The sequence below is a fragment of the Cinclus cinclus genome, chromosome 10 (assembly GCF_963662255.1).
Source record: "Cinclus cinclus chromosome 10, bCinCin1.1, whole genome shotgun sequence".
Classification (NCBI taxonomy): domain Eukaryota; kingdom Metazoa; phylum Chordata; class Aves; order Passeriformes; family Cinclidae; genus Cinclus; species Cinclus cinclus.
This window is the reverse complement of record NC_085055.1, coordinates 9,635,871-9,661,122: the sequence shown is the minus strand read 5'-3', so window position 1 is coordinate 9,661,122 and position 25,252 is coordinate 9,635,871. Positions and strand designations below refer to the sequence as shown.

The 25,252-nt window shown below is 37.4% G+C and overlaps 1 protein-coding gene across 3 annotated transcripts in view; it reads left to right on the top strand.

Annotated features, from left to right (window-relative positions):
* The window catches only part of ARMC9 (armadillo repeat containing 9), a 58,890-nt gene that overhangs the window by 12,711 nt on the left and 20,927 nt on the right, over positions 1-25,252 (top strand). For all 3 annotated transcript variants that reach the window (XM_062498834.1, XM_062498835.1, XM_062498836.1), the window contains 10 exons: positions 11,465-11,499; positions 12,640-12,751; positions 13,683-13,775; positions 14,987-15,077; positions 15,944-16,067; positions 17,559-17,698; positions 18,505-18,581; positions 20,597-20,671; positions 21,717-21,807; positions 23,099-23,154. In XM_062498834.1, the coding sequence (XP_062354818.1) occupies positions 11,465-11,499; positions 12,640-12,751; positions 13,683-13,775; positions 14,987-15,077; positions 15,944-16,067; positions 17,559-17,698; positions 18,505-18,581; positions 20,597-20,671; positions 21,717-21,807; positions 23,099-23,154 (894 nt within the window). The remainder of the gene's footprint in view (positions 1-11,464; positions 11,500-12,639; positions 12,752-13,682; positions 13,776-14,986; positions 15,078-15,943; positions 16,068-17,558; positions 17,699-18,504; positions 18,582-20,596; positions 20,672-21,716; positions 21,808-23,098; positions 23,155-25,252) is intronic.

Here is a 25,252-nt window from a genome sequence, read left to right as displayed (position 1 = left end):
TCAATCTCTTCTGCCTAAGTTGGGAGAGAGTTCTGGGATTATTTTTCAGCAGCAGAGCCAGTTTAGGACAGTTCTAGTGTCTATGAAATTATGTCCGTGAGATTTAAGTTACTTAATGATAGTGTAAGAACTGTTCAGTGGTACAACTTCTTTTAATACCTCGCTTGTTCAAGCTTTTTAAATAAGCATTAATCATAAAACTACATCAAAATGTTTTGCTAAAGAAAATATTGTGTACCACTGTTTTACAAAGACAAGCCAAAATCATAAACTGTGCTTATCGTTTTTGCCATGGAAGGCATTCATGTGTACTTAACTTTATAGCAGGAGAACTTAGTGATGTTTAAAGGAAAAGCAGAAGAAAATAAAATTCCTGCTTCTTATTCTAGCCAAGGTTTTTAATAACAATGATGCTATGGGTTCATTTTGTTCCTCTTGAAAATTTGCTGCAGAATGATAAGGATATAATACAAATGCTTCCTCTTCTATGTGCTAATATTTTCAGAGATAAGTGTTATTCCTCATTGCTCTTCAAGCTGTTTTAAATGCCCTCACTTTCCTGTTAATGGTCAGAACTCCTTTCTTTGACCTGCCATGAGTTTAGGAGGTGCACTCTTATGCCGCCTGCAAAAGCTGCTATTTCAGGGTTTCAGGAAGGAACCAGGATCTGTTTGTTTTCTACCTCAATATTAGATGCTGTCTGCTGGTCCCCTCTCTTCAGATTTACATCATGTCCATAGCTTATGTCATCTCCCATCCCATAATGTCCCTCCTCCCACCCCATCTTTCTTCTAACCAACAACTTTCAGAGGTCTTTCCTCTTTCCTTGCCAGTGGCTTTTTGAGATAATGCTTTAGGTACCCTGGTAGTCTTCTCTATTTTTACCATGTGATGTTGAGGTTGTATTTCTTCTTTCCTGTACTGAGATCATCCATTCTGTACAGCCACATGCCCTCTTCTCCCTGTTCCTGTTCACTGCTTTGCATCAAGACTTATTTTTTTTCTCCTGTGCTTTCAAGGTGCTCCATTTGCCCAGGGTATTGCTTGTTATTTCTATTCTTCTTATCATACATTGATCCTCCAGTTATTTGAACACTTTAAGGAAAGGGCAGAAGGAAGAGCGTCATCTTTGTGTAAGGTTCTGATTTCTGCTCCCCTAAAAATGTCTCTAAAAGCACTTCTGTTCCAAAAGTGCCTTTACCACTATACTATGGCCACTTTGACACAGTCTCCAGTTAAGCAGATAGGTTAGAGAAAGAGGATGTGTTGGTGGTGGATTTTTTTCCCTGCTGGAAGTAAATTTTCGTCTCCCTTAACTAGGTTAACCTAAGTAAAGCTGTGTTCTCCTGGCACAGTTGTATCTATTTTTATACTAGGCTTTGCTAGCAGAACTATTTCTGTGTGACTTTGTGGGTCATTTATCCACACTCTTTGAGGTAGTTGCTGTGCCAGCCAAGCTCTCTAGTGAAGGACCAGTCCAGTTACAGCCCTGAGACTGTTTAGCTTAAGGGTTTCTAGACTGGCTTAGGTCATGCGGTGACATTGAGGTTCTGGTAGCTACTGTGGTTGAACTCTCATGTTGTTTCTATAAGAAGATCCACACAGGCTCTCTGAGGCATTAGCCAAATTTTGGAGGGCTAATCACAGCCTTTGCATATAGACATTAACTGCATCATAATCAGGTTTCCTCATCTTATCCTTTTGTCCCCTCTTGACTGATCATATTTTCTTGTTTATTTCACTTATAAAGGGTTCTGATTTTATATATGAATGGCAAACATGTAGAAACACAAATAAATGTTAGAAGAAAAAATATATATTGTCTTATGAAAACAAAAATGAGACTTCTTTATCATCCCAGAGTATTTTTAACCACTCCCAGGCTTTGTTGATGCAGGAAGCCAGATGAGATGAACTAAAATTCTGCTTGTTCGCCGCTATGCCACTCAGGCATGCCATTCCTTTTTCTTCAAGGATTTAAGTACTTTATTGTTATACACTCAGATGTTATTGTTCTACCCTTAAGTGGTTTCAGGTTTTTACATAAGTTTTGGAATAAAGCTGGAGGCACCGTGACCCAGACTGAGTAGAAGCATGAGTTCACAGCATCTGTGCTGGATTTGTGTTGGAAGGTTCCTTCACTTTTTGCCCATAACTACTTAGAGGCACTAGTGTGGTCTTTCCAGCTACTCCATATCACAAACCTCCTCCTGATGTAAGGGGCAGCCAGCTCCATAATTGCAGAGGGAAGAGACTAGCAGAGGAGCAGCTACTTTGTTCATCCTTACCTTACCATCATCTCATTCTCTGGGCAAGATAAGTGAGAGGCTTCAAAGAAACAGTCATTGCATAAAGAGTTTTATCAGGCATTAAATATGGTGGTTTGTTTGGTTACTGTTTTTTTCCACTTTTCACCTTGACTGTTTAGGATGATCCTATCTCACTAACATCACCAATGTCAAGACAAGACCCTGAAATAAATTGCTTCTGTTGGATCAATATCTCTAAATAAATGAGCAGGAAAAAAAAAACATTAGCAAGGAAAATACTTTTTTGTGTTGTTGTACTGTCATGCAGCCTTACATTTGCACCACTGTTATTTAGGGTATGAGTGGATGTGCATTACAGAATTTGGGAAGAGGAGGTGCTTGAGTTTGCAGCCAGTTGTACTGCAACTCACAGGACAATCCAGGTTTTGGGTCAGGTTCTGAGAGCAGAAAATGCTAAAACTGCATTATTCTCTGAGCTCTGTACTTAAGCTTTAGAATGTATTTTGTTAAATCAGCTACACTGGTAGTTTTTAGTTACGCTCGGAAGGAGGATATGAGTACTGTAACCAAAATGAAGTATTGTCCAAGGAAATTAAGGAGTATACCTTGGATTATATCCTTAGTAGCACTATTTGTGTGCAAAGTTGATTTTGTTCCCGGTACATTATGCTCAACTTTTAATGTTGGGGAAAATCGCATTGTGTAGTAGAAAGCTGTGAGGTCTCAGGCTCTGAAATTAAAAATGAAGATGACCTGTATCAGTTGTTAATGTGCAAACATCAGCTTCCTGCCTTGCCCCCCACCACGGCTGAAGGCCTGTCCTTTCAAACTGGAAGAAATTTGTATCAGGAGAACAAATCCCAGTGGCAAGTGTTACTGAGCTGGCTTTAAGACCTGAGGCAATGACAATCAAAATTGTTTTCTGTTGTAATCATACCCCGAAATCTTACTTATCAAGGGCTTCTAGCTTTGTGTTCTCTGGTGAGCTGGACTGGATATCATTCTTTGCAGAACAACTCCATATCTCTTGCCAGCTCTGTGACCTCCTGGGTCACCTTGTGAGCCTGATCTACAATCCATTAACAGGATGCATCTGTTGCTTGCAGTAGGAGAGAGGCCACCCTACTGTTACAGTTGGGAGACTTTCCAAGGCCTTTCTAAAGCCCTGTTTTAACCTAAGGTTTTTCTCTTAGCTGGAGTTGAATGTTGTCACCTTCCATCATGACATTTGACATGTGTGGCCCTGAATTGGGAGATAAGAAACCTGAGAGAATTGTCAGAGCAGAAGGTGTGGATTTAAGAATAGAAGGTCAGAGCAGCAGGTCTGACAAGCTGGAGAAGCATTTATTTAAAGATTTAATAGATTCCTGACTTTCTAGTGTTCCTTTGGATAGGGAACTGATGTGGGTAATGGTAAATTTGAGAAGTATAGTTTCAAGTACAGTAATGTGTTACAGGACTATTACAATCCCTTAAATTTTTAACACTCTTGATATAAGTCAGGTTTCACTTTTTTTCCCCCATTTTCCTTTTCTAGTCTCGATTTGTCTGGTAGATAAGAAGCAGGGGTTGTAATTTTCAATGCCTGCAATTTTCTGTTCAATATACATTATGAAGCCAAGAGTATTCTGGGTTTTCATCACAAACACAGTACATTCACACTCCATCAAAAGTAGCACAGGCTCAAATCTGAAACCCACAAATAGGTTTCTTGGGTTGAAGTAAGGTGTACATCTTCCTGGAATATTTTGGGTTAGGGCTAAGATAATAAGGTTCTCTTAAATTTTGGATTAGAGGCAAAACAGGAGCTGCTTCTTCAGATGTGCAGTTTCTGTCAATAGTAGAGATGGGTGTTAACCACTGGAGAATCTTTCTGTGACCTGATGTGATGAATATATGGTTGCATGTATTGTGCCTGTGTCATGGAATAGAATAAATACTCATTATGTTTTTGCTGCTATTCAGTCTGATGACATTCACCTGTAGATACAATTAGGTGAATTAATGTCCCTTGCAATTTTTGGGTCCCTTTTGACACCACTCTTGAAGCTGTGAAAAGTAGTGCGATGGGTTTTTTAAGTTCTGTAACTGGACAAAAGTACCAGCTCCTCTATAAACTGACACAAACTGTGAACAAGGAAGGATTATTTTTACTTTTGGGATCACTGTAATGACTGCTATGGGCTCCTATTTTTCTTGTACTCTGTTATTTTTTTCCTCAGACATGGATTTTACTGCAACTGTGCACTTCCCATCAAGCTGTAATAGTTGGTGGCAAATATTCTATTTCTTACTTAGGAAATTTCTGCACCAGCAGACCCCATGAAACCTAGGATCAGGGTAACAGAAGGTTTTTAGTTTGTTTTTTTTAATCTCTAAACCATTCAGAGTGGATTCACTAGACATTATTATGCAGATGTTTGCTCTTTCATTTAAAAATAAAGTGCACATTGCAGCAAACAGCGTCTACCCTAAGTGAACTTGTCTTTGGATAACATAATCAGTTTTCTGCATCTCTGTCCATGGGATTATTCTTATATGTTCCCATTTATGTATGGAAAAGAAGAAACAAGCCTACCTCTTCATGCAAGAAAAAGAAGTTCATTTATTCTTGCTGATACAGGATATAATGTCCTTTTCACAAGCTGCTGCAAGGCTTTTTGTTTACATGAATTCTTTAAGGGTAAGGTGTTGCCTTCAGTAGGGGTTTCCACAAACTTTTCCTGTTGCTGTCCTCGAATCATAGAATAGCCTAGTTTGGAAGGGACTTGGAAAGGTTGTCTGGTCCAACCTTTTGTAATTTCCTTTAATGTTAAAACTTCACTTTAATGTCATATTTTGTCTTCTTGCCTACATCCATTTTCACTGGCTCAGGTCCTGCATGTGTTGAAATGTCTCTCATCACAATGCAGTTTATCTCCTGGTTTCTTCTGCTCACTTATTGGTCACTATCAATGTCATCCTTTGTCTTAAATTTAATTTTAAATTGTCTTTGCCCAGAACTGTCTGTATGTGTGTATAGCACCGTGAAAGGTGAAGTAATCATTCACATTAGGGAATTCTAATTGTCATGGTAATAAAAAGAAGAATGTCAGACTTTTAAAATGGGTTAAAGAATAAAAAGAACTTTATTTTCTGCTCACAGTGAAGAGTGGCAAATTTCTTACATCTCCTGTGTAACACTGTATAAGTCTGTTAAAGAGCAGCCTGCTACATAGGGTGTTTATGTGCTTATTCATCTGTACAAACATGTCCTCTAAAGTGAGTACTGGCACGTTTGCACAAAAAGATTGGAAGCAGAATAATTAATGTTGGTCTTATTTCATTGTGTTGAACTGTGTACTTTTATATTTAATTAAGGTTGTTCTTTTTAGATACAAAGTAAGTGTTCTAAGTATTTTAGTTTAATTAAGGAGAACAGGGCTTATTTTATACTAAACTACTCAAACAATGAATTTAGCACCATTCTTTATTTTAGTAACAACATCCTAGGTTTCTCTACAGAGGCTCTGTTATTTTATCCCTGGAACCTTTTGTGGTTGAATTGATTGCACTGCTGAAACACTCTAAATTGTCTCTCCTAGTCTCTGTTACATGCTGGTCAGAAACTCCAGACAAAGCAAGTGTGGAGAACAGTGGCAGGTGCTTTCTAAGTAGCTGAAGTCTTCTGATCCAGGCCATGTTCAGGTCCTCTCTCTTGGCTGCCTCAGTGGAGTGAGCAGTACAGGTCATATCTTCCTGTGATTTTATTAGTGTTTTGTGTGTAGCTGTTCTGACACTGACAGAGTGGAACAATGTGCAGACTAAGTGTATTTGCCAGGTGTTGAAAGGAAAACTTCCAAATATATCACAAGAGAGAGACAGCAATTTCAGTTCTAAGACATACAAGTATGACTGGGAGAACATGTTTATACTTTGCTTTTCAAAGCTAATAGTCTTAATTTTAAACTAATTTCTATTGGTTGTTTTTTTAGAACTGTGCATTTCTCTGTGATTTATTTCTGGTAACTTATTTTTTTTAATCTTCTTTATTTTAATGTGTGTCTGTTTGCCTATGAAGGGATATTTCTCTATGAGCCCTTGTGATGACGGATATGTAAGTGTCTATCTTTATTTCTTTTCACATTGCTTGCTCAGTCTGTCACAGTCTGTATTTCTCTTTATTTCACAATGTGCAGCAATTTTCCCACATTTTAACTTGTCATGACATTAGCTGTGTTGCCAGAAAATGTACAGGGCTTGGAAATTCTGCATGGGGAATGGAATAGATGTGCTGGGTAACCTTATGGCTTCATAATGCACATAACACGGCATGTCAACATAAGAGCAGCTTTGTCCACAACTTTTACATGAAACACAGCTTCTTACAGCATGCAGAAAGCAGTTGTTTCTTCCATGGGATCATCTATATAAAGTATGCTTGCTCTCTGAAGTGTGCCAAAACCAGCTGACCCCACAACACCTTTGATAAATCAAAATGTTTGCTCAAGATAATCCAGGAAGTTAAGTTGTGATCTTCAGAGAGGTGTTGTATTCTACAAATTTGTATTTTTTGTTCCTAAAGTCAAACTTCCTTTCAGTAGTAAAGATTATGAAATTCTTTCACACAGTTAAAATGATCCTCTTTCACTGAAAACACAAAATTATATTCTCTTTACTGCCTGTGACTTCTGTAACCCAGATGGAAGTTTGTATTCTGGCAATACTACAAGTACACCATAAGTATCTAATTTTGCCCATAGTCAGTGCATTCTTTGTGAAGAAAGGAAATGAGTCTACTTCTAAGTAACTCGGTATGTAATCAATTCATAAAAGTGATTGACACCAATTCTGAAAAATGCCAATCAATTTAAAATTATACATATATATATATATATATATTTATCACTTTCTTTATGTAAAACAAGATTTTGCCTTTCAAGAAAAGTTGCCTAAATTTCAAATATATATATGACCTGGAATTACAGTAAACCCTTGTGGGCATTCAACTTTCCTCTTAAAACAACATTTCATTTTGAGAAATAGTCATAGCAGTACTGTTCCTTACATACTTCTTTTTATCTTGATGTAGAGAACACTACCCACATCCACCTGTGGTGAAAGTATCACCCTAGTATCAGTCAACCTGTTCCCATTGGTGACATAAATGCCCATAATGGGCACTTTTTGCTTGATGTTAAGCACTTTGTTACTTCATATAATGCTCTCTTTTAAGATTGAGAAGGTTGATGACAGGTGAGCAATTACTAATCAAATTATTTTTGCTAAAGAAAAGCTTTTTCCTTATACAGATTAGTATAAAGCATTAGTTAAATGTAACTGTATACAATATAGAATGTAACAGCTTACTGTGCAGTTGTTTATAAATTTTTTGTAAAGCTGTCTGACTGTTTCTGAGGCATTTCTTGAATACATGGGTAACTTCCAGCTCCTCTCACTGTTTATGCGGAGTATTTTATACTTCTTTTTGATATTTGTGTTGCCATTACATTATCATACAGTATTACTGTGTGACTTTTTAATGTACACATCAGATGTCTTGGAGAACCTGTTTTATATGGCAAGTGGGAAGTTTTCATAACAGCTTATCTCCAATACAAGTAGGAAAAAAAACCCATTAAAAATGTTTTCAGATCTTCTTATGAAATAATACTTTGCATAGCCCAGTAGACCTGCCAGGTTACACAAGCTCAGAGTAATCCCCCACAGGCTGCATGGAGCAGTCTTCTTGTTATTAGTGTGCAACAAATGAACTCAACATAGATTTGTAAGTTCTAATGATTTGTAGAAATCTGCTCAAATTTTGGTTTTACTCTTCACATATTCATCACATATCTTTGATTATTAATTCTGAATCTGCATTGAATTTACACTGAATTCTTACAGCATGTTTTCATAGTGGAAACTGGGGACAATCTGGCTTTCAGCTTTGCCTTTAGCATATTATGAATATATACATCAAACAGAAAAGGGGATATGGTTTGAATATGGGGCTGCAGTATTTGATAAAATCAGTTGTGGTTTTGGCTTGCACATGAAGTGCATCTGCTTTCTTTTATAAAGACTGAATTTTTTTTTCCTTTGAACTTCTTTGGTTTATTCCATGCTGTTCATATTCATGCCTGCCTTTGTTCAAAAATAAAGGGATGCCATCTGTGGCTAATGTGCATCGTGACAGAATTATTTGACTTCATGTGGCACCTGGTTTGGCTTTGGCAAGAACCATCACAAACATAAGTCATACCCCATGATCCTACCAGGATCAGCTGTGCTTGGGCTGTTTTTTCTTGTGTTACTATTTCTTTCCTTAAGACTGCATTAAGCTTAAGACTGAGCTTCTGCATGTCTTTCAGTTACAACAAATGATCCTCTCTCAAGATAGGTTTTGCATGAAATTTATTTTTTTCAAGATGAAGTCTGAGTGTTGGGGGCATAGGAACGTGTTCGCCTCAGGTTCTTTACACTCTGTCTTTCATTGGCAATCCAAGGTATACTGGTACTCAAAAGGTTAAAATTATGGTTAACCTGTTCCAGGATAGACTGGGGGAAGGACTTGGGAGAAAATGCTGAAGAAATAAATCTTGTTATCAAAGAAAAATGAGTAGAAGAGGAGCTTCTAAATAATTTCTGTTTATGGTGATTGTGCCATAAGCATTCAATTGGTTATTAGCAAAATGGTAACTTTTAGCTCTTGCACTCTGCCATTTGTTGGTAGATCTCAAAACCCAGCTTGTTCAAGAGATTGAGGCCTGTATCTGCTTTTCAGATGAGAAAAATTGAGGCCCAGAGACATGAAATGATGTGTTTGGAATCTGTCTGGAGCTGGTGGCTGAATCAGGACTGGAAGTGTATTTCCTCAGCCAGTGCCTTACTCGGCATGCCACAGATACAGATTAGCTTACTTATGACTAATTACAGTGATGCAGATGAAAAGGAAGAAAGGAAACCTCTGCCTGTAACATGATTGCATTCTTTCTGCTTGTCAGTGGTGTTGACCATAGATTGAGAAATGACAGTGCAGTGAAGAACAAACTAGCCCCCCAAAACTTTCTCCATTCCTGTTCAGCCATGGTGATTGAACCTGATGTAATATGAACTTTATCCTTATTGCTTTCCCAGAAACACCAAAAGCCTGAAAGAACTTCCTTTCTTCTGTGCAGGTTCTAGACTGATATACTGGGTCTGATCAGCAGTGACCAGAACTCTTTCCAACTCAGGGATTCTGCCCTCAGAGCCCCAGTGCAGGGCCTCCCTCATTCTCTGGTGCCTTTTTGGTGTAGGAAGAGTAGAGAAGGAAACCATATTAAATACCTTGCTGTGTTCCATCTGCTGGCTTAAAAAGTAATTTGTAAATTAATAGGACCTTGTCCTATTGACCTGAATGTTTTCCAGTTGAAGTTTCTGTAGTTTGAAATTTTATAAAAGCTTGCAAAAACCTACACTTGTCAAAAAGTTTTATTTATGTGATATTTGAGTGATATGTGTATTTTAACCAGTTATCCTCTGGTTAGATTTTGGTTGGAGCACATGTTTTTCTTTCTAAGACAGCAAAAAGGTCCATAAAAAAGACTTTGTTGAGAAGCAGAGAATCTTTATATATATCTATATAGGCCTACAGTGCCCTGCTCTGTTTCTTTTCTATTCTCTCTTTGACCTTCCATCTCCAAGGGCTCTGTAATTTTTTTTTGCATTCAAGTGCTATAGTCACTTTCTTCCATTTCCTCTAATGGAAAAAGATGCTGACAGAGGCAGTGAAAGTGATTTGTGATTTCATTTCACATACAGCTACAAGGTTATAGGTTCTGACTGGTAAAACAGTTTTGTTTAAACAAAGTTAACTCTCTATACTTATCGAAAATGCTAAGGAAAATGAAGGAGGGCCAAACAGTCTAGGGCCAGATATGATACTTAGAAAGACTTTTGTATTGTGTAAGATAAACTAGGATGTGAGAACTACTGTCCAGACAGGTTACTTTTGAGGTGTATGACCTTTTAATTGTCTATTATGTGCAAGTCATTCATTGACATAATATAAAATGCTTTCCAGTGTGCATATAAGCTTATTTCACCTCTGAGAGAGCAATTCCTTATATTACAAGGATACCCACGAGGTTGTGTTTTCAAGAATATGTCAGTCGGTGCAATTCAATATTCTCTATGGTATTCATGCTTTTTGTCTCCTAAATCCCACAGTTTTAAATCTGACAATAGCCATTGATTATATAGTTCCCATTGAAAGAGGCTCAGTTAGGAGAGAAGACCAGTTTTACAGGCATAAGTGGTAATGAGAGATTTTAAGCAGAGAGATCAGCACAAAGAGATGACATTGAATATTCTGCAAATACAGCATGTAGTTGACATCAGAATGCATGACATGAAACTCTCATGCCAGAATTGCTGCTTCTTTGCTTGCCTACAATTAAGTCTAGCAGCAAATATTTACTGAGGCAAACAACTTTCACGTGGAACCTTTATGTGTTTTATGTGTGTTGGTGTTCCTGTTGGTGTACAGGCGCCTTGTTGCACAATGGTGTCTGTACAGGCACTGTGTCACCTTGCATCAGAGAAGAAATATCCAGGATTTAATTATAATATCTTAGGCAGAACCACTAAGAAATAGCATGCTATTTCATACTGGTTTTATTCATACCAGAATACATAGTCCTGTCTTTACACATTAGTAATTATATATAGGGTTATATTTTGGTAGCAGCAGGCACTTGATAACATTAGTGTTGAAACAGAATTACAAAAAAAATATTTGCAGGAATGCATGCTGGGTCTCCAGTGAAATATTATTGCAATTTTAAAGGTATGAAAATTTGTGAAGTCAATGAATGTGCTTAGCAAGTTCTTCATCTTCCTCAGCAGGCTTCAGATAGTAGTTTCTATTCATTTTTTATTGTTATTTTTAAGTGCTTCAAGCATAGGTAATTTGTGGACTATGTGGGTGAGGATAATACAGCCAGATCATAACAAAAGAGATTTTTACCTGTGAGACACTTTAAGGGAAAAGAAAGATAAACACTCAAGTGCTCTTTTTTTAGCTGTTTCTGGTTTATAGTGCAGGTTTTTATCAGAAAAGAACTGCAGAACTTTAGTGAAATAATTCACTTTGGACCTCATTAATAACATTATGTGAAATTTGGATTTATATGCTGTAATTTCCTTTTTTCTTTCTTTTTGTGATCCAGGCTTCCACACTGTTAAGAGCATCTTTAGCCTCTATGTAAGTATTTGTTGCTGAGCTTCATTTCTGTCTGTAGAGAAGAGGAGGGTTTTGTAAACTGAAGCACACACTTTCATTTTTCTCCTAATGGGACTCACTCCTCCTCTGTGCTTCCTCTGATCTCATTGAACATTGGTGCAATTATGTGATATGTGTTCTGTTCAGCAGCTTCAGTAACATTCCAATTTCAGCAGAATGTTGTTAATCCAGTAAATCTGCCATTCCACACTTGTGAGGTTGTTTGCTGTATTTTTAGTGTTTCCACATATTTCAGTCCCGTTGTTGTAATTGGTTTCATTCTCAGAAATCCAGGAAAAGTGGGAAACACTAATACAGATTTTTGGATGCCTTGACTTAATTTTTTTTGTATCTGATTTAATAAATGTTGGCTTATAACATTGAATAGAGATGGTATATTCAAGGATTAAGTTATATTAAATTTTTGAGACACTGTTTTTACAAGATAATGGGGCAATTATGATAGGACATAAAATTTGTTTTGAAAAGTGATAGGATGGAAAGATATTAAAACATTTGAGCAGATTATATTTAAACATTAAGATTAAAACATTGACTGGAAGCAGTTTTTTTAAGGAAAACTTCTATTGCAGTGTTAAATTTCAGAATAACAAGATAGTATTGATGCATAGAAAGTAGTCCTATATTAAGTCTCATGTTAAGCCAGCATACTCCAGCCTGTAAAAGTCCATTCAGCCCATACCACCTTTACCTTGGAGAAGACATTTCTGCATGAGGGCTCAGAGGTGGTGTTGGAGCTGCAGTTTTTTACTGCATTTGTTTCTAGCTGTGTCAAGAGCCATGAACTGGTGCCTTTGTGGTCCAGTGGGGAGGGGAAAAGAGGATGTTACTGTATTGTTTTGTGCTAGTAAAAATCCCAAATCATCAGCTGGCTGGTTTACTGTCTGCAAGTTATGATGGTAAGAGAGCTGCATGCATAATTAAGAAATAACCCCAAACAAGTCTGTTGTTCTAACACTATAATGATAATAAAAATGTGAAATTGTGGAAGTTCTTTTCCTGAATCAGACTTCCTGTTTTGGCTCTTCCCATCTCAGTAACATCAGCTTCACTGAACGAGGAGGCAGAGTTTTGATCAATATGTTTTCCGTTTGCATTTAGAAAGTTACAGGATGTGCCATTGTTGCCCTCTTTGGATTATGAGAAGCTGAAGAAAGATTTGATTACAGGGAGTGATCGTCTCAAGGCCCTCTTACTTCAGGCTCTGCGCTGGGTAAGGACAGGGGGAGTTCTGGAGACACCCAGGACTAAAATCCATTTTTGCAAACAAGATGGTTGTTCTGGGGATGACTTCAATATTACAGGCAACTTCCCTGTTGGTGAAGCTTGCTAAGGCTATTGTGATGATGAAGGTACTCCAGGCAGGAGGTGTCTGTAGTGTAGCAGTGTCCTTCTCAACTGAGAACGTTCCTCACATGAGGAATTCCCAAATTTCTGAGATATTCAGTGGAAATAATTTCAGATGTGTTTTCAAATAAATTGTTGTTTTAGGCAGTTCCTTTTTCCATATATCCTTTTGGTTTACATTTATATAAATACTGCTGTATCCAAGACATACCTGACTCTAATCACCGGTTTTCATTTATAATCAAGGTATTTTACAGGTACCTCTCTTTTGGTTGAATTGGGTTAAGTAATGACATTTCATAAAAATTACAGGTGACAACAGGAAGTTACATTTTCCTGCTGAAAAGGAAGCTGATGTGTTCAAAGTGACAGTCATGAAATATGATAATAATGGAATTCTGATCAAGTTTCAGTATCCCTTTTCACATAAAAAGCAGTCTTGTTTGTTCTGACCAGAGTTACTTCTAGCCCAGTGCTCTGCCTCAGATGTTTAAGAAAAGCACCACATCTGTAACTATTAGAGGGGCATTTTTAACGTTATGGGAAGCAATTCTGTATCCTTCCTGTATGGACAATGATGACAGCTCCCAAGTAAGTTTTGTAATGGATCACAGAGCTGAGGTCAGGTCAGTTCATCTCTTTCCCTTAGGTCACTGAAGTTGAATTACTGCTCTCCATGAAAGAGGTTTCTCAGCTATAGAGTATCACCACCTTTTAAATCTCCAGGGGACATCAATACATAGTTTTGGCTTTTTGTGGTTTTTTTACTTGTTTATTTGTGTTGTTATTTATTTTAGCGCTTGACAACATCATATCCTGGAGAACAGAGAGACACTATCATGCAAGCCTACATCAGTAATGACCTCCTAGATTGCCACAGCAACTGCCAGGTCAGCTGAAACTGAGAGTTTTCACTTGTCCAACTTCTGTGTGATACTGCTCGTTTGTGCCTATGAAGTGATGGTTATAAAATTTTATTGCTCTCTGGAAGGGAAAAAGAAAAAAAAGTTAGTAGTACCAAAATCAGGTGATGCATTTAGCTTCCACATCCAGGTCTTAAAATGTTGAAGGCAAAGCTTTGCATTACAAGAGCCCTTAGTGTAGACACTGTTCTTGTAGACAAATGGAAGTTTATCACCTCTCTGTGCTTGAAGCCTGAGGCCCTTTACAACTTGCTTATCAGATCCTGTGTCTCTTTTTGAGTGATTGTGTATTGTTAAATAAGGCACTCAATTAATTTCACTGATCTAAGATAAGAATTTAATTAGGAGTTCAGTCCCAATGCCACTATGGAATATGTCATTGTGCACCTGCAATAGCGTGGTCAATGTGTTTCTGTGAATTTGAGGTGGATTGGCACCTCTCTTTAGAAAGGGGAATTGCTGGTGTGTTGATTTTTAAAATTTGTTTGTGTCCCTGGTAACCAAGTACTGTTGCTATGAAAAGCACAACTTCCTTCATTGGTTATGGTGACTTTTGAGCATAACTGAATTCCCCAGAGGCACTGGGCATACTTGGTTTATTGTGGCTTCATTGCCTTTGCAACAGTCAATTGTACCACTAGCAAACATAAAGGATTATTAAGTCAACCATCAGTTTTTCTTCCTCTAAATTTCTGTAAGGGGGATGTTATATGTAAAGCCTGAAATAAAACAGGTGTTAAGTTGCTTGAGCTTCCCATGCTCTTTGTTGTCAAAGCAAAGTATTCCTGTTCAGGTAATATTACTGTGCTTAAGTTCATCAACAAAACTAAGTTCTTTGGTTTGTGGGGACTTTTTTTGTCACTGACTGAATATTAATTTTAGGTACCACCTTTAACTGGACTATATTGGCTCATTGTAACTTCCACTCTACAACATAGAGTTTAATGGTGTTTTAACAGACTCAGCTGAGAAGCTGTGATTTGCCTAGTTGTTAATTTTCCATCTATCCTTCAGCCCCCTGCCAATAAAAAAAGATACTGTACATCATTGACAAACCAATATGCATTCAAAGGGGTTTTTTTTCTATGCAAGTTTAATGAAGCTTTTGCAACATTATAGAAGACTAACTTTTGTGTTTTCCTTCTTTGTAATTTATTAACGTTTGCTTTGTTTTTCAGAGAAGTGTCCTCCAGTTATTATATTCTAAGAGTGAGGTAGTCAGACAGTATATGGCAAGACTCATCAATGCTTTTGCTTCACTGATAGAAGGTAATAGATTAACTGAAAAAAATAGTATAGTATTTTCATATAATGCTGTCTTATTGGTACTTCACAAGTGCATGTCAGTACATGTGGAAATTTAGAGCCTTATTTGCACCCTTTTCTAGGAATTCACTATCTTTTGTTACTTGCATTCAAAACAGCTTTTTAGTGTCTGAAAAGTTACTATTTTGACAGTATTTTTCAGTATTTCTGAATTGTTTTGATGGTTTGTGATCCATGTGGGAACTTACTCAGATACTGCCTTTAATATAATCTTCAGTATCTCCATGAGGGTTAAAGAGAAAAATCCCCACTAATTATGGGTCCTGTGGGCAGACCTGCTAACAGACTGTGCAATAGTAAGTACTGTGGCTCCTGCATTTTCCTGGTTGTCACCTGAATAAATCTTTGTGCATCGCTGCTAACAATCTAGATGCATATATATCCAGCTTTGTATCTCTGCCTGTCCCAAAGTAGCTCTTGGTTTGCAGCTATTTTTGGAGCTGAGTATTTCTAGGCACTGAAATCCCATTTGAAGTCAGTAGCAGCAGGGCACCTGACTTTCCCAAGCTCCTTGGATATTTCCGTTCTTTTTCTTGATTGCATAAAAGTGGTAAATCAGAAAGCATATAGTCAAAGTGGATTCTGTGTGGTACTGATTTGGCAAGTGTGGACCTCTAATACCCCAAGTGTCTGGATTGAATGCATCTGGTCTGCTACACAACTTTGTGTAGGTTTGTTTGGATCTTGGCACAAGAATGTGTCTTGTCAAGAGGAAACTGAGGTCAATCCTGCTTATTTTCCAAAGAGAGGGAGGTTTTCTGTCATAGCTGCTATCTCAGCATCTGTTCTTTCATCACTTTTTGCACCAGGTCGTGCCTACCTTTCTCAGAACCCAACATTGCTGCAAATGCTGGAGGACAGACTGAAAGCTGAAGACAAGGATTCCCTTACATGGGAGAATGTTCTGGGGGCTCTGCAGAAATTCAGCCTCAGGTGATGAAAGCACAGCGTGTGGTGGTGACAGCAGGAGAGGAAGTGCAGGCTAGTTAGGCTCTGTTCAGGGAGGAAAGAAGAGCACTTGATTTTCCCATAACAATCAACAGAATCCCTGAAGGCTGATGAAAGTAATGTCACTTATTATGGAGGAGAACTCAGTTTTGCTGACTGAATTAACTTGACTTCCTACCAGCTGTCAAGGCTCAAGTAAATGTACATCTCCTGCCACAGCCTTGTGTACTTTGTATGTGTTCCTTAATTGAAGAAAGTGAAAATCTTAACGTAGAAAGCTCTGATGATCCTACATGGAAAAAAAAGAGTTGTGTTACATTCCAAAGCATAAGGTTTTCATTATCCTTTCTGCAAATATTTTTCAGGGATTTCATCTTTATCCTGTTGACTCTCTTTCCTGAAACTGTCTTTGAATGGGCTGTCTTGTTTCTTACTTTTGCATTAGCAATCTGACTCAAATATCCAACACAAAAGAAATAGGCAAAAGCAGTAAAGGGCATGCTCTACTTATCAAATAAATATGATCTTAGGACCCCTGTTTTCACAGCAGTCAGGAGGAATACTGAAAATTCGGAAAGTTTTTATTTTGTAAAAAAGTAACACTCTTACAGAGGGTTAATTCCAGATACTTGACATAAGGGAATTTTTTTAATATGTGGTCAGTTGCTCCCTTGTTTTACTTAGCCCATGCTATGGAGCTGCTGCAATATCCAGCACTAAGAAACATATGAGCTTTCAGGACCAAAGCCAGGAAAGCACCTGCTTTGATCTTTGCAATTTAAATATTATGCCTCTTGGAAATAATGTTACTAAAAATGCTGTTCTTCAGTAAGACTTTTCTACCAGTATATATTTTGTATTGTAAAGTGTGGAATTTCTACTGTAGATCACAGTTGGCCACATGGCACTTTTTTCAGCATAGTCTTTGAGGGCAGATACAAGTTGAGTTAAAAGAGCATGAGATTTAAGAGTCTCTAGAGAAAAGTGCAAATAGATTCAAGCAAAAACCTCGTTTGTCAAATCAACAGTACAAAAGGGCTACAGTACTATGGCTACCTGTGACAGAAGAAATAATTAATTTGTTTTATGGTGTGTAGCTGGCTTTTAAAACTCATTTTAAAAGACAATTGAAAATGCATTTTAGCTGGGGTAAGAAGCCTTAGAAAACAATGAAGAAACTTTACCTCAGCAGTTCACAGGTTTAAAAAGAAGACTATAAAACAAAAGGCACCCCACCCCCAGTCTATCCAAAAACATTTTAGTCCTCTAACCATATGGGAATCTGCATCTTCAATTTTTTCAGGCTTTATTAATTTCTTAGTTTAGTGATTCTGCCAATATTAGTAGTTTAGGGGTTTTTTTTGTAGGCTAGTATATTTTTAATGTACTTTTGCTGACTAGAAATGTATCTGAAAGCTATTTATGTTGTAATCTAACATTTGTGATTTGTGATCTGATTTTGTTTTTTAATCCTAGGCGTGCACTGCAGTCAGCAATGATCAAAGATGGGCTCATTTTCTGGCTGGTTGATGTTCTAATAGACCCAGATTGCCTGTCTGATTACAACCTGGAGTATTGTGCTGCCTTGCTCATGAATCTTTGTCTGCGGAGTGCAGGTGTCTTACATTTTGAATTACAACCTTATTCCATGAGATAGGGAGAATTATGGCTCTTTCTTCCTGTTTTACCAGTATTCTTTCAAGTGACTGCAATAAGCAACAAGGACCATGACCAAAGATATTTGAGTGTAACAGCCAATGCTTTTGAGCGCATCTTTTTTCCCAAGAATTCCAGTTATGGGAGGTTAGCTTTACCAAATTTTAAAGGATTAAGCAAAGAAATAAGCAATGGCACCCTATAAGATTTGATTATTTTTCATATTAGTATGTGAAGGCTGCCACTGCTACATTGCAGGCCCACTTTTCAAAGGACACTTTTTGTCCACTTGCTGACTCTGTATAAGAGGTCTTTGTAAACAGAAAGAACTGGTTTGAGGAGTAATGGCAGGGAGCTTAGGCTTCACCTTGTCTTCACTTCTACAATGCAGAGATTCCCCCCAAGAAAATAAGATCCTGTCTGTGTCCAAGAGACTTAAAAAGAGCTTAAGTTAAATGTCCTTTTAAAAAGGAAAGTAAGGTAAGGGTGAAAAATTGTCTGCTTCTTGTAAGCAAAAAAAGCCTTTGTTGAATTTTTAAATCCCCTTATCCCCTTTGTGTTGCATCCTGTCCAAGACTACAACTGCATCAATCCAGAGTAACTTCAGTGGTTTCAACTCAGTTATGCTCAGCAGCATTTGTCAGGAACAGGAAACAGTATTTCTCTGTGCAAACTCTATTTAATAGTAATTCTAAAAAGTAAGAAAAGAACTTGCTCTGCTCTGTTCTATTTTTTTCAAGCATATTTATGTGTTCTGCCTTTGCAGGAAAGAAAATATGTGCAAGTATCCCAAACCACATGCTCAGAGTTCTTTCTGGTCTTCTTGACCATGAGAATCCTAAGGTATTTGTACAGCAAACTTTGGGTGAATGAAAAGGTGGAAAGAAAGATTTCAAAAATAAGAAAGGAAGAAATGTAAAAAAGTAAATTGGTTTTGCTTCCTTTATTATACCCTCATGTAATTAAGTTGCATGAATTTTTTCTAAAATTCACTAATGCGTAGATTTTATTTTGTTGAGCAGAGGTTTTTCTAGACAGAAGCATGTCTTGCTTTGACAAATGTTGGCAGCTAAGAATGGAAGCTTTTGTATGCAGCTACCATGCAGTTCATGTGCCTTGATTACAGTTTCTGATGCTGCTTAAATGTCATGCACCAAATCACCTCAAGCTTAACTTGTTCATGAGATGAACAATGTGTGATGCAATCTCATTATGCAAAACATCAGGTACAGGGGAACACATTTGCTGTAGTTTTAAGGAATTCTATAAGAAAGTAGTAGACTTGTGACATTCAAGCCCTAATATCTTTTTATCTTCCACTTCATTTGACCTCTCACTTTAGACTTTTGGTTCCTTTATTTTCTGTCTCAGGACACACTTGCATCTTAGATATTAAATTGAACTACCTCAGAGGAAAATGCTAAAACTTACTGCTTATTTCTACCTGATACTTGTTAGCACATCACTCTGATAACTGCTGGCTGATATATAAAGCACTGCTTCAGCTATCCCTGCAGAGGGGCATTTCTTTAGCTGTGGAGTAAAATTTAAGGCAGAAAGAAATGCAGACAAATACTGTACAAAGCTGAATTCATGGAGGCAGAATTTTTACCAGGATATTGTAGAATAATTCCATGATGATATGCAAAGTGTTTGGAGACTTCTAATAAAAATTAAATATAAGTTCTGTGTCTTTTTTTTATGCAATGACAGTATCATCAAGGGGTTCTGTTTATAACAAACTGAAAATAGAGAAAACACTTCAACAGAGTGTTTCATCCATGTGTTGTGAGTTCATTAGAAGATGTAAATCAGTTCTTCATTGCATTGTTTTGATTAATTTTGACATACCTATATGAGATTCTTCCACTGCCTTTGTTTTGTGAATGATGAAAGTTTAAGACAATGCATACTAATACAAGATGAAATACCAACTCCTAGACTGAAATATTTGGAAAATGCTACTGTTTTGTTGAAGTCTGTGCCTCAAAATTACTTTGAAATTTCTCTCAGAGAGTGCATTCTTACAATGTGCTTTGCACTTACTTTGGCAAAAGTTTTATTATTGAAAAGTAGATCAATTTTTATTATCAAAAGTAGAATACAGTGCTCTTGGGTGTGAGGAGACTTTCCTGAGAAGCTGTGGAATTCTTGTGTAAATCCCAGTCCCTCACCTTCCCTGGCTTCCCCTGCTCCCAGGCCTGCTCACTGTTCACTTTTCCAAAGGTACAGACAGAGGATGACTGAAAATCTTAATGCTTCAAAAGTAACTAACTGGCCATTAGAAAGGCTCATGTAAGTGCTGGTAAAACTAGTTTGAAAGATCTGGTGGCTTTCAATAGCTGTAATTCAGAGCTTTTGTGCTGGCAGGTTTTTTGCCTCTCCTGGCAGCAGCAGAGTGAGAGGATGTTTGAAGCTGCTTTGGCTTTATCATCCTGCTTAAGGCTACAATGCTTGAAGCCTGTCTTGAGTTCATGCTGGCAGGGTCTTTTCCTTGTTCCTTGTCCTGTTTTTTGTACTGCCATTAGTGATTGTCAGAAACTAACTTTTTTCTGTTTTTCTCTCTTTCTTTTCCTTTTTTTTTCTTATGGCTAGGTCAATTTACAAGAATACATTAGCAGAAGCAGGGGGGGCTGTTTGGTGAATTAGCATGCAGCATGCTGATTTAGATCAATTATATCACAGTATATTTGCATCCTAAATGTTCTCTACTTCCCATATGGGAATTTTTGCAAGTCCAGTCTAGCCTGGTTAAACTCTTTCAAGTATAGCTAGCTTACACTTTCACTCTTGTATTTTGCTGATAGTCAGCTGGGATGAATGTAAGAGTTCTTCATGGTATTTCTATTTCTTCTTAGATCCAGTCATATGTGAATGGAGCACTGTACAGTATTCTGGCCATCCCTTCTGTCCGAGAAGAAGCCAAAGAAATGGTAAGAAGTGCTGCATGAAAATCAACACCTCTGCCAGAGATGCCCAGACAGGAATCTGCTGAGCAGGGCACAGCAGGGCTGTGAAGTGGGAGCCAGGGCATTTTGAGAAGGGAACCCACAAGAGCCCTTCCCCTTTGGTCCTCAGGAAAGTATGAATGTATGTCTCAAACATTTCTGCCATATTTTCAAGTCTTTTTCCTGGGAGTGGAGCCCCAGTAATGTGAAGGATTCTGTCTGAATTATAAATTAAGAGTGGTTAGAATTGTGTATCTTTCTAGCATTTTGTAGACTCTTTGTGGCCCAGGAGATGCTTTAATCTCACCTGCTACTTCTTCCCCTTATGTAGCTCATTCTGCACTAGTTAGTAGTCACTAAAATGAGTTCTTGCTGCTTTTCCCTTCTGCCTGGTGTAGACATGGTTATTTGGAGAAGGCAGGAGAAAGGTTTCAGAACTAGGAACTGATTTCCTGTGAAAGTAGTCTAATGGTAACCACTGCTTTCTGTGTTTGAGGAAGCGGCTTCTGGGATAGCAGCATGTCTTTGTATCTTAGGAACTAACCCAGAGAGTTGTGGAGACATAATTGTTGTCGGATGTTCTACCTCACAGAGCACAGAGGATTGAAAGTGATCTTAAATGCTTAAAGACACAACATCAAGGCTATAAGGAGCCATAAAGAGCGGGTTTAAAGTCAAAGCTGGTTCTGCTCTTTGCTTTCCTTCTCTGAACCTTGCACCGTGGTCTCCATGGATGCAAATTTTATCCTATTCTGATGACTATTGTGTACTGAATTCAGAAAGCAAAAGCAACAGATCTGTTGTAAAACTTTGCTGTTCATCATGGACATGTCTTTGTTTAAGCCTCAAAACAATCTAGAGTGTATTTATTTTGTCTATGCAACACTTGGAGCTTGACACCATGGTTTGCTTCCCACTGCCTCTGTTTTTCCTGACCAAAAAAAAAAAAAAAAAGATATTTAAGCTAAAATTTCTCTGTTGCTGTGGTCACATGAAATACTGATCTAACAATGTTTTCTGCTACAATCAGGGAATGGAAGAAATTCTGCGCTGCTTTATGAAGGAAAGGAATGAAGAGACGGTTCGACAGATTGAATTTGTTATCAAGCAACTCAATTCAGGTCAGAACATATGCAGCTATCAGAGCTTTAAATCTTTCACAAAAGCCATAAAAAAAGCTCATGTTTTTGCATGGCATTGAAACCTTGAAAGAGTGACAATAGCGTGATGGTCTGAGAGAGGGTGAATAGTGAATGTCAGGATTTGAAAGTCACATATTTTATAATTTCCTTTATGTTGTAGTAATAAAGAAGTAAAAGGCTGAGTAAGACACAATTCCAAAGTTTTGGGACTGTAAATAAAATGACCTTGGCTGTTTTCTTTCATGCCAATGGTGTAATGGCAATGAGAGACTGCTGCCAACTACAAAAATCCAGTAGAAATTTGTAAAACAAGATTTAGGGACTAGGTCTGTCTGTGGTCATCTCTTGCTCTATTGAGGTGTAGCTTTTATGTGAAATGGCTTATCCTGAATAGGGAGCATAGACCATCCTTTTTGGAGAGTTTTTTGATGGGTCATAGCAGTTGTAGATGCTGTTAATAGACTGAGAAGGTGGAATATTTATTCTGTTTTCTGTTGCCTGTGACTGAAAGGAAGATTGAAGGAAGAGAAAGCAAATAATGAAAAAGAGATTAATTCTGGTTGCATCTTACTGTACAGTAAACATAGAACAAGTTCAACTGCTTTCTTTGACTTTTGGAAAGAGAACACAGCCTGTCTTACAGTTCTAGCTTGTAAAAGAACCATTAAAGTATTTAAGCACTGTATTGTCACTATACAATATTTGTTCTTCAAGGTTATAGAACCACTTCTCTTCTACCTGGAAATGGCATTAAGAGCTTTTGTCTGAGTCATTGATGAGTACAAGTTGTGCTTTCAGATTTTCAGCATACGCCTGGCCACTTTTTTCCTGAGGAAATAATTTTGTCCAAAAGTTAAAATAAGTATTCTGCATGAGTACTAACTTTTTATGTACAACAGCAGTATACTATTTAAGTATTTGTAGGGAGTAGTAGAGTCTCTTATTTAAAAATATTTGAAAAATAGACAAACTTGCAGGTATGCTCACTTTCATTCAAGTCTTGTCAGTAAATACAGTGAGACATCACTGTGGATTTTATGAGCAAGGAACTATTCCAGAGTGTTTCTATGTCTGCCATTTTCCAAAATATAAATTGATTCAGTGATTTCTAGAATGCTTATATGATCAAGTTATTCCAACAGTTCTCCTGAAAAAGATGGGTCTGTATGAGAAGCAGGTTAAATCTTGAAAGTGAAGTAATAATGAGATTCTGTTAAGTTGTATATGTGCAACTTAAATGACACCCTTTTGTTTTGCTTCTTTCTAGAAGAGCCATTCAATGATAGTGTTGTGTCTGAAGATGATGAGGAAGAAGAATATGAGGAAGTAAGTAAACACTTTATGATACCTTTTAGAAAAGTCTTTAACCTCCGAGAAAGAAAATACTTGTGTCAATAAACCAGACTTTTCTTTTCTGGTGGGTTTTGCTTTTGTTTTTTATGTTTACTTAGTTATTCTTGCATTAACAAGAAAATTGGATCTGTTTCCATTACCTTTTCTTCATTTGAAGTCCTGCTCTTTTATTTTGGCAACTCACCACCTTTGTGATAATTCAAGAATTATATCTTAACATAAGTGAAGAGATAAAGAGTTACTGTAGCAGTCGAAATCTTGCTTTCAAGTAGACCTGTTGGGTGCAATTAAAAAAAAAAAAAGTGTATTATCAGAATAGTTTATAAACAGGTTGTCATGTTTTCTTAAGGAATCATTATCTACTCAAGGTGTGACTTTATTTCCTGTTTAAAAACTTCAAAATATATATAGTAAATTGCTGGAATGTAAGAAAGGGGAAACAGATATTACAAATAAGGAATAAGTCCCATGAGAAAATATAATAAAATAAGCATGAGAAACTATAGCATAGTAAATATAAGCTGATTAGCTCTGTATTTCCTTCTCTGCTAATAAATGCATTCTATACCAGTATTTCAACATCTTTTAAGAAGCTGACTTTATACAGCCATGAGTGTAGACAATACAACATACTGGATCATCTAAATTAACCATCAAAGCAAGATGTAAATCATGTGAGGGAATTGTTATATCTTCACTGGTGGTGTTGCCTTTTCTCCATTACCATTAGTGCACAGTGGGGACTTGAAAATAGTGTCAGTAGTTATCTGGGAGTTTTATCTTAAGGAAATCTACCCCACTGCATTTTTATTTAATTGAGAAGCCTTGCCTGAGAAATTTAAAAAAGAGGTATGGTAGATGTCCTGGAAACAGTATTTGTTACTTAGCTGTGTTTGTGTGCACATACATTCATAGCATGTGTCCTGCCCTGAAGAAGTCAGTGACATTGAGTGTGAGTGAACTGCAAAATGTTCTTGTATTGGAAGTGTTATTGCAGAACAGATTCGCTGAAAACCATGCTTTTTGACAAAATATAAGCTTTTTGTCCTGAACCAACAAAGAATAAGACAGATAAAACTTAGTTTGTGTCCCGGTTCTAGTAGCTCATTGCACATCAATGGAAATGACAGTGACTGGGGAAAATCAAGTCTAAAATTTGTCCTGTTACTGCAGTGTGACAGAATGCATTTTCTAGTGCATGCTGACCTTTTTCTGTTTTGAGAGCAGATAGAAATGCAAATATCCTGACTGTAACAGGTGTGGTGTGCTCTCAGCTGGTGTGGGGTGCAGCACCATGTAGCATCCAGCCTTGGCATGGTAGTGTCCAGGGAAGCCTTGCACTGGTTGCATTATTTATCCAGTTTTTGTGTGGTGTGGTGTATACCTTTTGTGTTGTGGCACAATAGGTGGTGAACTTATTTATAATCCCTTTGCCTAAAGTTAGAGCTATGTGGAAATTCTAAGTTTAGACTTACAAAGAAGTTTTATTGAACAATCAGCTCTCCCCTTTTTATTCTAAGGGAATACAATATTTTTTTTTTTCTTATAGGATTAGATTATTGTAATTGTTTCACCTCCTGCAGTTTTGAAGTCAGTTTTTTTATAATCTTTCCACTCCTCCAACCGAAAATCAATGCTTGTGGTGCAAGATGGGCTTCCTGGAGATCAACCATTAAAACTTCCCTTTGCTTAAAATGCTGCTTAACACATTTTAACTGACGTTTCAAGGCTTTGAGTGTCTTGGGTGTGTGGTGGGAATCCAAGGTGATAATTTGTTGTGAAAACACATAGATAAGGAATTCCTTCCTGAAAGATGTGGCATTGAATTGCCTGATAGTGTTGAACACTTCACTTTACCTGTTCCTGGAAATGAAAGGAAGGTGAATTCTCCTGTTCAGTCCTACCCCCTAGATGAGTTGCTGCTGCTTACAATCCCGGCAAAGGCTCTAGGTCAAATCCTTTTGAAATGTACTTTTGCCACTGGACCATCATGTGATTAAAATGGACTTCTGGCATTTCTTATTTTTTGACTCAAAAAATGATTGTAGGCTTTTGAAACAAAAGATATCCA